Genomic DNA, 17,463 nt, shown 5'->3' with positions numbered 1-17,463 from the left:
GAGAGGAGAAAGCGTAACAAACAAACAATGAAACACAAATTGTTAGTATTAGTTGTTTTGCCCGCAACTTCTATCGAAGATTCTCAGTGGTTGCCGGAGTCTGGAAATTAGAAGTAAATACACTCCCGTGCCTCGGAAAGCACTTAATGCCGCTGTTCCCACTCTTTGTTTTAGCTACTTCTATCTTTGCCTAACTTCACAAATACTTTGTCTATAAATTGAATAAAAAATCTTTCATCTATCAACGCGTAAGTGTGAACTGACCACATACCATCAAAAACCTAATTTATTATTACGCCTTCCTTACCCTTCCTAATTTGGTCGCCACAATTGGGCTTTGGTAAAAGTATGTGGGTCGGTCGACGCTCGCTGCAAATATTTGTTAAGGCTAAATTATATTTGTTTGTGGTTTTGTATTTTAAGTCTTCATTCCCAACACAGGTTTGGAGGTAGTAAAATTTTAAAACAGTATCAATTATTAATTTAGACTGTGACACAATCAATTATAAATATAATATATTTCGATTTTTCAATTCAATTCAATTTAATTTAAACATGCTATACATGTTTAGTCACTATATTTATGACATGCAAATATTTTAACTTAAATTAAATATTACAAGGCATTACATTACATTACATATTTTGAGTTCGAAAATAAAAAAAAAACGAAGCATTAGAGTAAAATACGGTTAAGAAATCAAAATAATTTCATCGAAATATAAAGCCTATTAAAAATCTAGTGTCCATACAACAGTGTCACGTTGCAAAGGGTTGATCACTCTACATATTATGTTACTCCACGATATTAAAAATCATGATTCTAAATTCTCGTTAACAATGACCGCTATCAAAAAGAGAGCAAGTATATTTGAGAGGCACTTATTTAAAGTGCTAAAATTCGTTTATTAAAATCAAATATTTAATAGTTTATATACATTTTGAACATAATAGGTTTAACGTAATTATTCAAAATTCAATGATTAATACAATTTTCAGGTAATTGTATCGAACATTTGCTTGCACAAAAACAATTTGCACCCAACAAAAACAATTTCAGTACACTCGTATATTTCACACGTATAAAACCGTAGAATGTTATCATTTCAATTTGTTTGGACAATCGTGACAATTTATAAGGCTGTAATAGAAACGAATGTTGCCTAAATGTCGACAATTTACACCCAGACCCGTTTGAGATAAAATTTGAGTAATAAAACAAAGTATGAAGTTGTTTCATCTTTTTACTCAGAAGAAAGTTATGTTGAAATAAATTTCTTCGCCTGAACAATACAGAAACAAAAGTACATAATGTACAATATAAATAATGTAATAGACTATGATATAAACTTAAGTACCCTTAATAATAATGATATATGATAATAATGAATTAGCTTTATGCTACAATGCTTAACTATATATATCAGGAAACAGAGATTTTGAGACAAAACGAGAAGTCACGACGCGACCACGAAAAAGTACTATATACATACTAATAAAAAGATGACATTTAAAAAGATACAAATAAAATAAAGTGTATGTATAATAAATACCCTGTGATTGTCCTACAGCAGGGCTTAGGCCTTTTTTTACATCTGGGAAACGCATTTATGCGTTACCCTCCAAGAAGTGGGCATGTGGGTAGTGAGAATACCTACTAAAAACCAATGGTACGCTCACGGTAAGAAATGGTTTGGATTCATAGCCATTTATTCCTCAAAAAGATAAAAACAGTCACTGACATGCGAAATGTTTACAATTATCGTCAATGTGCCACCAACCTCGAGAAATGAGATGTTGTCTAGTGCCTGATAGTTACACAGGCTCACTCAGCTTTCACACCAAACAACAGTATTAAAATATTGCTGTTTGACGGTAGAATATCTGAATGGAAATATCACCAAGTAACTCCACCATCTCGGATCATTAGCATATATATATCTTCGTTGTTTTATTTTAAATCATATATTAAAAATGGATGTTGTTATATTTGTGTAACATTTAAAGACTTACATACCATTAGAGCGATTATCATGAAAGTTGGCAAGTATATTATGTATTTATTCATGGATAAGATTTTCTTTTCTTTGATTGCTGCAGTAATTTTATCTCTCCAATTAAATGTAAAGCTTGTGTTCGGAGTGGAGATGAGAATAGCCCAAGAGGACAGAATCGAGATTGCGACTTTTACACGGTTTAGCGCCTTGTAAACCATTCCGTTATTGACGCTTCATGTATATATAAATCAACTTATCCATTGTTTTGTTTTCTTTTACAATATAGTAGCAGTTTTTAATCTAAGAGTGAAAATAACTTGAAAGTAGAACTGTCGTCTATTGTCTTGTTGCAGAAACCTTGCTTACAATAGCGTATTTTATAATTTTCCATCTATGCATGTATGTAGTTCCGCTTACGATTAGATATGTTATTATAGTTTATTACCTTATTATTATCTTCCAACGAATTTAATTTATTTTATTGATTGACGAACATTAGCGTTATAAATAAATAAAAAAATTGAAATAATTGCTGAAAAATGTTCGAAACATCTTATTTTTTCCTTAAATTTTCAATAATGATACATTCAAATTTCGAACGTTGGGTGAATATTAGTAATATATACTTATAATCATAGGCGCAGAGAGGAAATAGTACCAGCTTCTTGGCTACAATGCCACAGGACAATCTTTTGTAATGCGTATTTTGTTTTTTTTGTTAATGTTCATTTTATTTATAGAATATATGAATAAAAATGACTCTACATAGCTTTAATACGCAAAACTAAATATATCATAGTTTAAATTTAATTTTCAAGAAACAAATCCAACCGTCTGAGATATTTATATACTTGAAATAGTTTCATTCAATTACTGGTGAAGATTTCTGCAAAACAATTCTGTTAAATCCTATTCATTGCGTCATCCAGTGTCGTAGCCAAGGCTTCACAGAATCTTCTTAGAAATGCAGATCCCTTATATTGGAATAAATTTTACTATATTACTATCACACCTGAATATATTTCACTATTTATTCGTTGTTTTATTTTAAATCATATATTAAAAAATGTGACAATATTTGTGTGACATTTATAGACTTACATACCATTAGAGCGATTATCATGAAAGTTGGCAAGTATATTATGCATTTATTCATAGATAAGGTTTTATATTTAAAAATTTTACGTTATTTGCCGTTACATTTACTGCAGTAATTTTATCTCTCCAATTAAATGTAAAGCTTGTGTTCATAGTGGAGACGAGGATAGCCCAAGAGGACGGCATCAAGATTGCGATTTTACACGGCTAAGCGCCTTGTAAACCATTGCGTTATTGACGCTTCATAATCAAGTTCAAAACTGTCCGACCGCTGTAACGATTGGTATAAACAAAGGCAACGATTTGTATAACAAAGAGATTGTCCTGAATTTAATAGTTATCTTATAAAAAAGCTTGGAGTTAACATTCGTTGATCACAATATCTGCTGAGTTTTGTTAGTTCTCTTATAAAAATGATTGGAGTTTATTAGGAGTAGTTGGAGTACATTATTATGAAATATAAATGACAGAAAATAAAGAGCAACTACTGAGTTTCTTGCCAACTTCTCAGTGGTGGAATTTAGATTTCATTTATATGTAAAATGACGATCATAAGCCAGCTATTAGGTCAGCTAATATAATACAAAAAATTATCAATACCATCCAGACATTGCCATTGTAAGTAATGTTATATTGTCAATGCGCCAACAATTTTGGGAACTAAAATGTCCATGTCCTGCCTATAGTTCCATTATCAAAATATATCAACATACTATTTAATTATATGTAATTTAGTTCAGTGTAATTAGTACAATTGGTGCTACCAACTGCAAGTTGAATAATTAATTGTACCACTAAATTGTACTCCGGGCTCACGTTTTGGCCAAACATCGTATCCTAAGCCCCATTCGGATCAAGCCAACAACATTTTCATTTAAAACGTTCAAAGCGACATTTTATTTCATAAATGTCATGTTTCAACGTCAATGTCATTTTCATGACAAAAATAATCTATTATTAATGAATTTATATATTTTTGAATGTAATGAAAAGTAAAAAAATGCCTTTAGATATCTCACAGCTCACCCCAAAACCGAAACAATACTAAGTACTTCGTGGTATTGTGGCAGTCCATGTGACTCATCACTTATTATGTCAATGAACAGTAATAGTTATTATTATGTTTCGATTTGAAGGGTAAGCAAATGTAATGATGCAATGAGCAAATTCAAACACAAATGTGATGAACGATAGACATAACTCCTAAGTTCTCAACATTAATGGCGTGACGTAACATAGTGGGAATATAAATCTTACAGCGTCAATGTGAATGGGTGGTAATCGCCAATCTCCATCAGGTCATTTGCCAGTCTGCTTAACTATTAAAATTAATAAAAACACACACACATACGTTGGCTTTGCTATTGCATCGTATGTCAGCAAGTGTAATAGTGATCAAAGCTTCCTGTTTGTTTGTCGGTGGTAAATTAAAATCTCTCACATTGCACATGTCTATGAACGGTGGACTACCATCAGGTGTTCTATTTTCTCCACCACCAGGAAGTATTAAATTAAACAAGAATACAATATCGAACTTATCAGTCTTTCTTTCCATTCAGTATATATATATTTAATCCAATAGATATCAGGTTTAAATCCTCACAATGGCGAATGTAACAAAAATTTTAGCACCAAATTTCAAACAAGCCATTCGAGTTCCCGGTTTACACGTGACGAACGTACAGATAGCATATCCCTCATCTATTCGGGATCAGTTCTGAAGTCGTGCCCTGAAATTTGTAGTTTGTAACATTTATTATACTTTACGAAGTCAAAATTTCTATTTCTTTTGTGATTTTTTATTATTGGACCAGCCATGTAAAAGTTGTTTTAGTACGTTAATAAATACAGCAAATAATAGCACATGTCAATTCAGTGGTGCTTGCCCGGGTGTGAACCCACGATCATCGGTTAAGATTCAAGCATTCTAACCACTTTTTTTTTCACGCAGTGGAAACCTTCAGAAAGTTACCCGGGTCCTACGGGGGTGGAACCGGGTTATGTGGGATTCTTACCCACTAAAACCACTGCGATGGCCGTCCTCAGCACGGATCGGAGAGGCTGCGGGATCGTGTTGATATAAGGCATCCGCGGCCTCTCCCGTGCTTTGCCCCACTCGTGGCTCGGCGGAGCTCTCATCAGGGGGCGAATTTCACCCCCCCCCCGCACTCCTCGATAGTGCGTACGGCAGCGCGAGGCAATCCCGGCTGCCGTCCTCCACAGGGCCGTCTAAAATAGAACACGCGAGACCCCTACCTCACGCATCCACGGCCCCGGGGCTACGCCCTGTCTTTTAAGCCCCGGGCGTCTGGGCTATGGGAGGGCAGAGACGACGCCGTCGTCGTCTCCGCCGAGCAGGATCGGCCCTTTCCCATTCCTGCTCCACCCTCTCCTTCTGGACCATGACGGTCTCACAGAAGGAGGCTACGGCCCTCCACGCCGAATCCCTGCGAAGCATCGCCGACACGATTGCTCGCAGGGACAGGTCTTGTCTGACTTCACGGACCAGGATCTCCCTCTCCGCACTCCACGCGGGGCACACCTCCAACGTATGCTGAGCGGTGTCCCGGTTCGCGCGACAGTGGTGACACATCGCCGACGATTCGCGTCCGATCTTACACAAGCATTCTAACCACTAGGCCATCTCGGCTACTAGATGTTGAATATAGAATGTTTGATACTGCGCTATTTATAAAAACATTCAAGACCTATTTTACCAATACATATTTTTTATTGCGAAAAAATATTGGTAAAATTTCTAATGAAATTCAATAAGCCAGAATTTACTTTATAACGATGATTCTATATAAAGAACTTCTGACTGAAAATTAAATAGTCTCCAGGGGATTGTTGAAATAATTGGAATTGATACTGTATCTCAAAGTAGGGGATACATATCACGCATTTGTGATTACCAGAATAAGTTATTGAAGTAAATTAGTTATAAGCTCTGCATTATGGATTAGACAATAAAGGATATTCCGTGAAACGTAACGATCGTTCGTCATATTAGTTGTCTGGCGACGTCATATATGCTAACTCTCGGGTCACTCCGACGAAGAATTTATCGCCTCGTCGCAAGTGTCATATACAATATTAGTTCAGACGTTCAAATTGGTAATAATGCTTGTACTAAGATCCTTTGAATTGCATCAACCATGAAACCTGATGTTGGTAGATCTGTTTGAGTAGATTACTCTTCATGAAAGTTTTTATACAAATAACTATGTCGTAAATCGCCGCTAGATGGTCTGCAACTCATGAACTTCTATATTGTTAAATAGATCGATATTTCAATAGGTTTAATATAATTTACAGTTAGTACAAGGTTTGTTATCTTAAATAACACAGATGAGTATCTGTTTACTAAAATAAGCTTTTTGTAATTTAATAAAAACAAGGTTTTTATCACAATTTATAAATAACAATAAGCTACTTTATCATTCCTAGCACCTTTCAAACCCCTCTCCCTCACTAACAAGCAGGCAAAGCCGTAGGCGAAAACGAGTACTCATATAAAGAGGAAACAAATGCTCCAATTACTTGTAACATATACATATACAAGGAAAAGTAAATAAATAAAACTTATTAGTTCCAACCAGATGTACGTTTGTGCTTCATTGTTCAGCGTTATCAGATAATTGAATATTATTTTGCTGTGTAGCCGTTTATATAACTAATCAGTAGTTCATCTCCGACCATTTATACAAAAAGAAATTCACATTCACTGAGATTTTATCTTTTCTGGTGTAATTACGTCCAATTATTCTAAATAAGATACAGTCACACTTCAATCAAAACAACTGTAACCAAGATTACTTGTGTAAATCAGCTTACAAGATTATATATAAAGTCGTCAATGGTTCAGAGTGTATATTTTATCAAGATTAATCAGAAGAGACACAGAAGTTATTATTTTCCAAAAATCAAATTACAAAGTTATGTTAATTAAATACAATTAAAATATGTCCGTCCTGAAAATTAATAAACACAATTTCCACGCTTTTTATGTGCCATAATTAAAAGGCATTAACATAACCTTTAAATTTATTAAATGGCGACATTAAAAATCTCAGTGGAATTTTATTAAATTGAATTCTTTGTCTCAGGTGATTTTTTGACTTTGCGGTCTTCAGAAAAAAACGTTAGATCAATGATACCAACAAGTTATGATACGAAAACAAAGACTTTCATATTTTCTATAACATCTTTAGGTATTTGACAAAAAATGCAGTGGCATCATGACTATATAATAAATAAAAATATGTGTACGCTCCCGTGCTTTGGACGCACGTGAAGCTGTTGATCCTGTACCTGAAATCACCAGTCGTGTCGGATTGCCATCCCATCAGATTATGGGAGTTAGATGAATAAAGAATGACATATATTTTTGTACACACTTGTAAATTATATTTAACCTGCGCAGTTGGTTAATCTGTCTCGAGATTAGCCGGCCTGGCCGAAATCGGTCGGGAAGACATCATCATTATAAAGTAAAACTAAAGCAACATCCAGCAAATATCTCACTGCTGGGCAATAGCCTCATATTATGTTAGGAGAGTTTTAAAAGGGAGGGATAAACACAAATACAGCACAAAGAAGTCTTAGTGTCCAAGTTTGTATCCACTAGGGATTGCGGATTTAAACCATCCGCCATCGCGGGTATATCATGACAATTGTGTCCATGATATATTCAAAAGGACTCGTTAATAAATTCAAATTTATTTAAAAATATGTTGTTAATATTTTATAACCATTAGTTAATACATTAACGTAGAACTGGTGGTAGGGCTTTGTGCAAGCTCGTCTGGGTAGATACCACCCACTCATCAGATATTCTACCACAAATAGCAGTACTTGGTATTATTGTGTTCTGGTTTGAAGGGTGAGTAAGCCAGTGTAATTACAGGCACAAGGGACATAACGTCTTGGTTTCCAAGGTTGGTGACGGATTAGCGATGTAAGTGATGGTTAACATTTCTTACTATGCCAATGTCTATGGGCGTTGGTGACCACTTACCATCATGTGGCCCATATGTTCGTCCACCTACCTATAAAACAAAAAAACGAACAAAAAACATTACATTAAAATGAAATAATATAATTACAAGAATTTTTGAAAAGTTGGAACAAGTTATAGTTACGTAATCAGCGTTATCGTTGTTGAAAATTAGTTTTTAACTTATATCAGTGAATGTACTTTTCAAGAGTCATCGAATTTATAAACATACAAATTAGCTTACACAGTTCTCTAAGTGTTTTTTAAAACATACCAAACTTTTTATATATACCGATATACAAAAAGTTTAAGCGCAATATTATTACAATAGTTCACTTGCTCTTTAAACTAAAACATAGGCGTGACCACTCATCATGAGGCCCTTAATCATACTTTTTTTACCATTAATAGGCCAGCGTTTGACCGTTGTTTGCCTGATGTTAAGTATCGACACGGCCTAGGATATAGCACGCTTGCCTATAAAAAACCTGTTCACAGTGTACCGTTCAGGAAATACAGACTCAGGCAAAACATTCCACAGTTTCGCAGTGCGAATGATGAATGCAGATTCAAAGCGCTTCGTACGTAGGCGGGGAATTTTCACTGTGTACCTATGGCGCTTTGGTCGCGTTTGTTTGGCCGTTCGATAGTAAAAGGGGGCGGCTGGAATCAGTTCATGTAATTCCTGAGCACATTCTCTGAAATGTACTACACTGCGTACCTATACTGCCTATATTGCCTATTTTAAATTTGTGACGTTTGCTTCTTTAAACATATTTTTTCATTAATGCAGTAAATAATGCATATTTAATTTCTGTATCAACCCAATTTACTGCCAACGTATTTAAAATATAACGCACGTTATGAAGTCCGCTCACAAACAAAACGTTTTACGTTCGGACATCGGACACCCTGTTTAATGGGAATTCCGATATGTTTTATTATCCTCCATTTTGCGTAGATTTATGGAGATTAAGTACGATGCACTATACGGGAGCTTGATTATGTTACTAATAACAACACAATGTGTACGAAATGGGCACTATGTAGCATATATAATTTTCAGGTTCATAAATTAAGCCTAAGCCTGATCTATGAACTAATGCATTGTATAAATGGCTTCAATTTTGTACTATGAATTAAATAAACTACTAGTTTTTGCTCGTGTCTTCGCCCGGACTTTGGGAGGAGTATGCAATAATTTCATGATGATCGGTTGAGTTGTTAAGATGTTAAAGCGTAACAAACAAATTCACTTTCGCATTTATGATATTAGTGAGCACTAGCGGTCCTTCCCGCCTTTGATCGGATATAATATAGGTATATATAAAATGTTTACATTGAAAGATAAACGTATACAAAACATATATTTTTTTGGACCAGCAACCTTGGCAGACCCAAAATAACTCACCAAAAATTCAACGAAATCGGATGAATGGTTTAGGAACACATAAAGGACCAACATACATAGTAGTCTTTTGTTTTATTAAGATGACGATGTCGATATAAATGACATAATCACCAAGGTCACCGCTGCTTATAGACTCTGGCACAGCGAGAAGTAACCGGAAATGGGACTATCTTTTAAACCGTCAATTATTCCCTCATCAATCATAGGATCCAAGTTGTTATCCTTGTACCTTCAATTGGCTCCGGCTGAAATGCTCATTCATGCTTAAACCTTAATATGGCAATACTAAGTATTGATATCACTCGGTATTTTATATTCAATTAAATTAGACGACTAGCTTCCACCTTCAATTTCAATTTTAAGCAATTAGTATTATGAGTTTAGGTTCGAAAGGCGTATTGGCGGCAGTGACCATGTTCCATCAGGTGGCCCATTTGATTGCTCGCCTACCTATTTATATATTTGCAAAACATTCCACACGATAAGCCTTACTTGCACAAATCGCGTTAAGCGAATCACAAATGAAATATCCTTTACACCGGGTAAAGGTCACAAGGTCACACTTTGTGCAGGTCACCACATATATATTCTATCACGAAACACCAACAACATCACCACTCAACCTCACGTCCGGCTTGAATGACGAGTTAGCCTTGAAATATCTTAGTGTAAATAGTAGCTTCTATTCTTGTCTATTGGCGAAAATCACTATTCACCATCAAGAAGCCTATTTGGCAGTTTGCTAGAATGAAAGTTTATTTATATCTGATATTGAAAATCAAAGGTTAAACTATAATGAGATAAATTTTATTGTATAATAAATCATAGCGGGTTTATAAACAGTTCTACTCCACTCTAAACAAATTTATCGCGTATGTGGTCAGCCTTGATATTAAAATAATAGCACGTAGCCACAACTTGCTGGCAGACAGCAGTTTTATTACCAGACACTTCTGAAATATTAATTCATACACCGTTAAATAACAAGAGCTGTAAACGTTGTTTGTTGAAAATCTGGAATACGAAATGGACTCAAAGGAAATGTGTTGTTTTCGCTTTATCGTGTTAAAGAATAAGAAATGAGGCAGTTTTCTGTGATTTTATTCAACGTCTTAGATTTAATGGTTGATGACGAATCATTGTGGGAATAGTCAATATATCTGAGGTGTCTTATTAAATTATAATATTGAGGTCAGATAATATATTAAATAAAATGATATGAATTGAGGACTGGCCCTAGTGTAAAATTCTACTAGAATTCTTGCCACCATTACACGCGGTCATGATTTGTATAGTAGGTATTTTTAATTTGTGTGTTGCAATATTCAATTCAATGTAAATGTTTCTTAATTATACAAATATGACGAAAAAAAAGTTATAAATCGGAATTTTTATTTAACATAAGAATGTTGTCACCATTTCATGACACTATAATATCTTAATAAAATAATAAGACTGCCTCGTTGGTCTAGTAGCTTGATGTAAGCTACTAGACCAACGAGGATGCGACCTGAGAATGCATTTGCAAAATTCAATGATGATTGTTTGAGTAGTTAAGACGTTAAAGTGTAACAAACAAAGGCACTTTCGCATTTGTAATTTTTATAAATGCGAAAGTGCGAAAGTGAGAAAGTATAAATAATGTCGCTCAATTGATAAGATTTTAAATAATTTATTGTGCCAAGTGTATCCCTCACTATCATAATCTGATAAAAACGACAAATCCAACGCGATCAGAAAGAGTTCAGGTGTAGAACCAATGGTTTTATGTGATTCCCGAGGCACGTGTACACACTTCTGACCTCCAAACTCCGGGCTGTTACTAGGAATTTTCCTTCAGAAAAAAAACATATTTTTTTATGAGCATGACCTGGGGTTTGAACCCACGGCCTTTTTTATAATATAGGTAGGCGGACGAGCATATGGGCCACCTGATGGTCAGTGGTCACCAACGCCCATAGACATTGGCATTGTAAGAAATGTTAACCATCGCTTACATCGCCAATGCGCCGACAACCTTCGGAACTAAGATGTTATGTCCCTTGTGCCTGTGATTACACTGACTCACTCACCGTTCAAACCGGAACACAACAATACCTAATGTCTGATGAGGACATTAGATGAGAGGTACTTACCCAGACGAGCTATCACAAAGCTCTACCACCGGTAGCCTCGGGATCTGCGGCCTTATCTGGCCACAAGATCGTTGCAAAATATTTCCATATTCAAAAAATTCAATGAATCCGTGCAAAGTCGAGTCAGATTGTTAGTAGTTAATGAGTAGTCATTGAACTGAACTCGACTGAAAACGAACGATTACGTTGTATCGATTCCAATATCGCGTTTCAATGATGGATTTCAACGTTTTAAGTGTTTCGCGAGCTAATATGAATTTAATTGCATATTCTTGTTCATTTCAATATAACATTCTACTGCTTCATTTTTTATGTTATGTGTAGGCGGACGGGCGCACATGCACTGATGGTAAGTGGTCACCACCGCATATATACATTAGCGCTGTTAGAAATTTTAACAATTCCTTAAATCGCCAATGCGCGGTGAGAACGGCCAGAACTCTCCAAACCAGAATATATATATATATATATATATATATATATATATATATATATATATATATATATATATGTATGTATATATTATTTATTTATATAAAACCATAAACAAATAAAAAAACTGACCTATGTAACAATTGAATGAAATGTACTAAAAACTTACAAATGAATCGATTTTTTACTGACAAGCTGTAGTTTTCTATTTAGCATGTTAGGTAAATAAAAATGTGTTTTAAAATTTAATTTTTTTACAGAATGGTGGGGCGCGCGTACATTCTGCTGTGACACGGACGAGTGTAATGGCGCCTTCACACGGAGTCCTATCGTCGCACTTGTCATCGCAGCGCTCGCGATCGCGTTCGGACGCTGACCGTATTAGTAATGTATACTAGAATACATTAAAGTCGTGTTTCGTGACGTACAGTTTAACAATTTATTTCACTAGCGCATTTATTCAACATTTTAATTAATATATTAAATCAATTCAATCAATGAAGTATGCACGTTATATCTCTTGAATTTAATATTAAGTATCAAGAAGTACAATATTTAACGACGAATATTCTAATAATATTGTTTCTTTATTAATATTTAAAATGTTTGCTTATCATTAGATGAACATAATTTTATATAAAATTCAGTATTTACATAGATAGTAGATTTAGATATTGTGCGTAGAAACTCCACAGATTAACTTAGATATATATGAGTAGTTCAAGATTATATAAACATAATTTGTATTTGATTATATTATATGGAATAACTATATATAGTATACAATATACATAAATATTAACCACCATATTATGATCGCAAGGACCGAGAAGGTCTTAAAGTTCTCGATTCGTTCTTTAATTTTTAACACATAGTTTTGACTTCTAAAAATATCATGCATTTATAAATGATAATTTTAATAAAATATAACTTATTAAGTTTTAAAGGCTTTTGAGACTTATTAAACGAAAGGATTTGCTGGTTAAGAATTGAGAAGGTTGGTTAAGGACCCGAAACAAATATAAATTTTAATAAAGAAGAAATTCTGTTATTTTTATAATAGAAACAAAATCAATCTTAAGATTTGTACTTCAGTTTCATATTAACGTTGAACAATGAAATCTGATAAATAAAATAACGATTGCTAGTAGATTGAGCCACTAGATGTTATAAAAAACTTTATGCAAGCAAATAACGACAAATAATAGATATATTAAAAATGTTATTATATTGTTTTCAATAGAAAGATAAATGTCAGTTATTAGCAGAATATTCTAATACTTGTGTACCTAATATTATCTATCGTTAGGTTGAGAACTAAGCGCAAAGTCAATTAAGTCGGTAAGCCGACTTTCGAAATTCAGAAATCGATTTTAACTCGAAAAATTTTAAAGCCACGCTTAGCTGTTTCTAATCAGTTTGAGCTTCGAATTTAATTTTAACATTCGGCAATGATAACTCTATAAGATTATATCACTTAATCGGTTTAGGTTACTTTATAATAAAATATTTAGAAACAATTATAGTTGCATTTAATTAATTCAAATAATTAAACACTTCGATTAATTTTAGAAGTAATTTATATATTCTTATAAAATATATGAAATAGAATTTCCAATTATAAACCATTCAAATTTTTCTCTCTTACATACCTAACTAGATGCATATTCAATTCTTACAATATTAATAAGCGGTGTCCTTATAATATTCTTAATATAATATTATAGAAAAGAAATTTTAAACACAAACATTATATTTTAGAATAATATATGTAGATATAATTTTCATATTATATATAATTATGTTTTCAATATATTATAATGATATATTAACACTTTAAATGAAACGCTTTATAGATTTTATCACGAATTAACATCAAGAAAACTGAATTATTCTAAATTATCATTAAATATTATAATTAATTAGATTATAAGTAAATTAAGTCACTATACATAAGCAAGCCTAGTGGCACACAGTATCCATTTATAATAATTTTACGCTTATGTAGAATCACGATAAATTGTTTAAGTATTTTTTTTTATTAAACACAAATGAGATTATGTGTTGAAGATCACACTTTGAAAATAAAAATGCTTATATTATATTTTATTTTATTAAAGTTGCTATTAATTTTTATTGTAAAACAGTGAATATTTTATGTTTTTATTTAATTATATTGCTCTTATTATGAAATTTATAAAAGTGGCATTTTTTTAGACAAACGTGCGTTTTTCGATTGTTTATGAAAATCCTTTAATGTTTAATTATAACGTGTGACCTGTTTACTTGCTGTAAGATGTTCGTGGAATTGTTTGATATAAAAAAATTAGGATACAAATGATAGTGAAATAGAATTACCATATTATGTACAATATTGTAAAACACCGCGCTGTTATAAATTTCGTTCCTAGCTAAATAAAGACCAATTTATCGATCATTATATAATTTTTTTATTTAAATATTCACTTTTATCTTATATGCACTTCTCCGACAATCCGACAATAAAGGAAAACGATATGAGATTTCTTTGTCGTATAAAATGAAACAGAAAATTTAAATAATAGGAATGTTATTGTAGGCAAAATATACATTCTAGAATGTTATATCCAATGTTGCCAACTATTGACAAGTATCAATGAATTACATTTTAAAACTGTTAGGTTTATATAATTCAATATTATAACAGGTTTGAACCTGTAACCCACTCTTGAAATTCACGTGTTCTAGATCAGTAGCAGCCTGTTAATGTCCTACTGCTTGGGTAAGGTGTCCATTCCTTTTTTTCAAGGAAAAGGTTTGGAGCTTAAGCCACCACGCTGCTGAAATGCTGGTGGGTGGAATACACATGTGGCAGAATTTTAGTGAAATTAGACATATCCATAACATCCAGCACAAAATAAATTATAAACACAAGTTAAGCACATGAAAATTCAGAGTTGCTTGCCCGGATTTGAACCCACGATCATCGATTAAGATTCACGTGTTCCAACCATTGGTTTATCTCGTTTCAACGTTTTAAAGTATACAGTAATAAATTTCTTATGAGATAAGCCTATCTCTACGGGATCTGGGATTACAGGCGACTTATAAAAATTACTTTTGTCTTAGCAAAAGGGGGAGGTAAGTGGCCACTTAAATATTTCCCTTTTTTATATTTAATTTTTAATTTATCTGTTTTGATATTTTTTCCTTAATGATGATAATCTTTCCAGTGGTATTCGTGTTCAGCGAATTTTCAGGAACTTTCAGGAATATTTATTTTTTAATGAATATTTTTTAAATCAGTAATTAATAAAAATAAATGTAGAGATTTATTTATTTATAAAAGAATTACTACCTTACTACCACCAGATAACGTACAATTATTTTGAAAATAGATTTAATATTTACAAACTATATGAAAACAACAAAAAAACCCTCAAAGAAAAAACAGTAGAAATAAAATAATTTAAAAAGTACTGCACGGCATCCTTCCATTCGGTACGTCAGTAAAAAAACGTTTGACAACGAACGATAGTCTATGAGTTTTTCATTGAACGTAAACTATGAATGATTTTTATATATAATATGATATTAATACAAATATATATAAATTTTAGATTTCTGCACTCCTTCTCAATAAAGTTTAACCATGCCAACTCACTCTGTACGCGCAATACTTTAAAAGGGTTACAAAGTTTTCTTTTCACGTACTAATGTGTAAAGACAAAAAAAATACACGAAAACAAATCCTTGTGTAAGAACTAGTATTTCTTAATTCCAGTAATTGGAGCCAGTGAAGTTCACTTCATCATTACGTAAGAAAGATTAATTGCATGTGGCCTCGCGCTCACTCTTGAGCTTAGATTTTCTTTTGTTCGTAGATACTGTACGTATACATAGCTAATTTATTAAGAAACACAGTCAGCTGGGCAAAGGCATCTTCTCTTAAGGACAAGGTTTGGAGTTTTAGCACGTTGCTGTATGAATTGGTAAATATTGGTAATATTGTTCTCAAATATAAATATTATTCAAATATCATTATCATCGTCATCACCTCTTTCAAATCTACTGCTGGGCATTGGCTGGAGAGGCCATGGTACGCCACTGAGCTCAATTTTCAGCTCTCAATTAGCATCCGCTGCCAACTTTGCGTATTAAATACCAAATATAATGTTACGAATTCAAAGGATGCCTACGATTCTCTCTCATTCTATTTTTAAATCTTTATTTTTTTTTATTCAGTCAAACTAAAACATTAATTCCCAGTAATTGGTGAAAAAGTTTGAAGATAACGCTGACGTTGAGTCTTCAATGAGTATGTGGTTAAAAATGCATCTTAAGACTTGCCCACTTCGTCGTGACATTTTCGAGATTGTAAGCACGAACTCAGTCAAAACTCAATGGCGCTCGACCGAAATAGTATTCAATAAAAACCTAGCGATATATCTGTATCAAAATATCGTTTTTTAGTAATGAAAGGATCTTTGTAAGGTCCGTCTCAGTTCTGTTAAAAAAATAATAATGAACACTATAGTCTTCATTTTTAGATTAAATTTCATATTATATTATCTTATTGATACAAATCGCGTATTATTATCATTATTGATGCAAATCACGTATTTGTATCTGTAATGGTCTCTAAAAATAGAAGAAATATTTTTTAATTTATACGTTTTGAAGGGAAACCAGAGTTAAAATTAAGAATTAAAGCCGATATGGCCTAGTGGTAAGAACGCGTGAATCTTAACCGACGATCGTGGGTTCAAACCCGGGCAAGCACCACTCAATTTTCATGTGCTTAATTTGTAATTATAATTCATCTCGCGCTTTACGGTGAAGGAAAACATCGTGAGGAAACCTGCATGTGTCTAATTTCATTGAAATTCTGCCACATGTGTATTCTACCAACCGGCATTGGAGCAACTTGGTGGAATATGCTGCAAACCTTCTCCTCAAAAAGGGAGAGGAGGCCTTAGCCCAGCAGTGGGACATTCACAGGCTGTTACGAATTTTTTAACTATCTATAGTTAATTATCCGGTTATAACTCGTAATAGTGATAATATTATTTGTGATAACATTTTTATTAAGATCTTCTAAGACACATAACACTCATAAACAAAAATATATTATATATTTTAACAACTATCAATTGTTACTTTTTTATGAAAATGGCATACAATACCTTAATAATAATAATATCTTGGGACATTATTCACACGGCCATCTGGTCCCAAACTAAGCAGAGCTTGTGCTATGGAAACCAGACAACTGATATACTACAGATACCATCTTTCTAAAACCTTAAATCGCCACTAATCTTGGGAACTAAGATGTTATGTCCCTTGTGCCTGTATTTACACTGGCTGACTGACAATACTAAGTACTTTTATTTTGCGGTAATAGAATAT

General features: G+C 33.2%; 1 protein-coding gene across 1 annotated transcript in view; it reads left to right on the top strand.

Annotated features, from left to right (window-relative positions):
* The window catches only part of LOC126778322 (uncharacterized), a 104,139-nt gene extending 90,383 nt beyond the window's left edge, over window positions 1-13,756 (top strand). Inside the window, exon 4 of the mRNA XM_050501829.1 lies at window positions 12,333-13,756. Coding sequence (XP_050357786.1) covers window positions 12,333-12,448 — 116 coding nt within the window. The 3' untranslated portion in view covers window positions 12,449-13,756. The remainder of the gene's footprint in view (window positions 1-12,332) is intronic.
* Window positions 13,757-17,463: the final 3,707 nt, after the last annotated feature.

The sequence above is a fragment of the Nymphalis io genome, chromosome 25 (assembly GCF_905147045.1).
Source record: "Nymphalis io chromosome 25, ilAglIoxx1.1, whole genome shotgun sequence".
In the NCBI taxonomy this organism is placed as follows: domain Eukaryota; kingdom Metazoa; phylum Arthropoda; class Insecta; order Lepidoptera; family Nymphalidae; genus Nymphalis; species Nymphalis io.
Note: the sequence above shows the minus strand (reverse complement) of the source record. Positions and strands in the feature narration are given on the sequence as shown.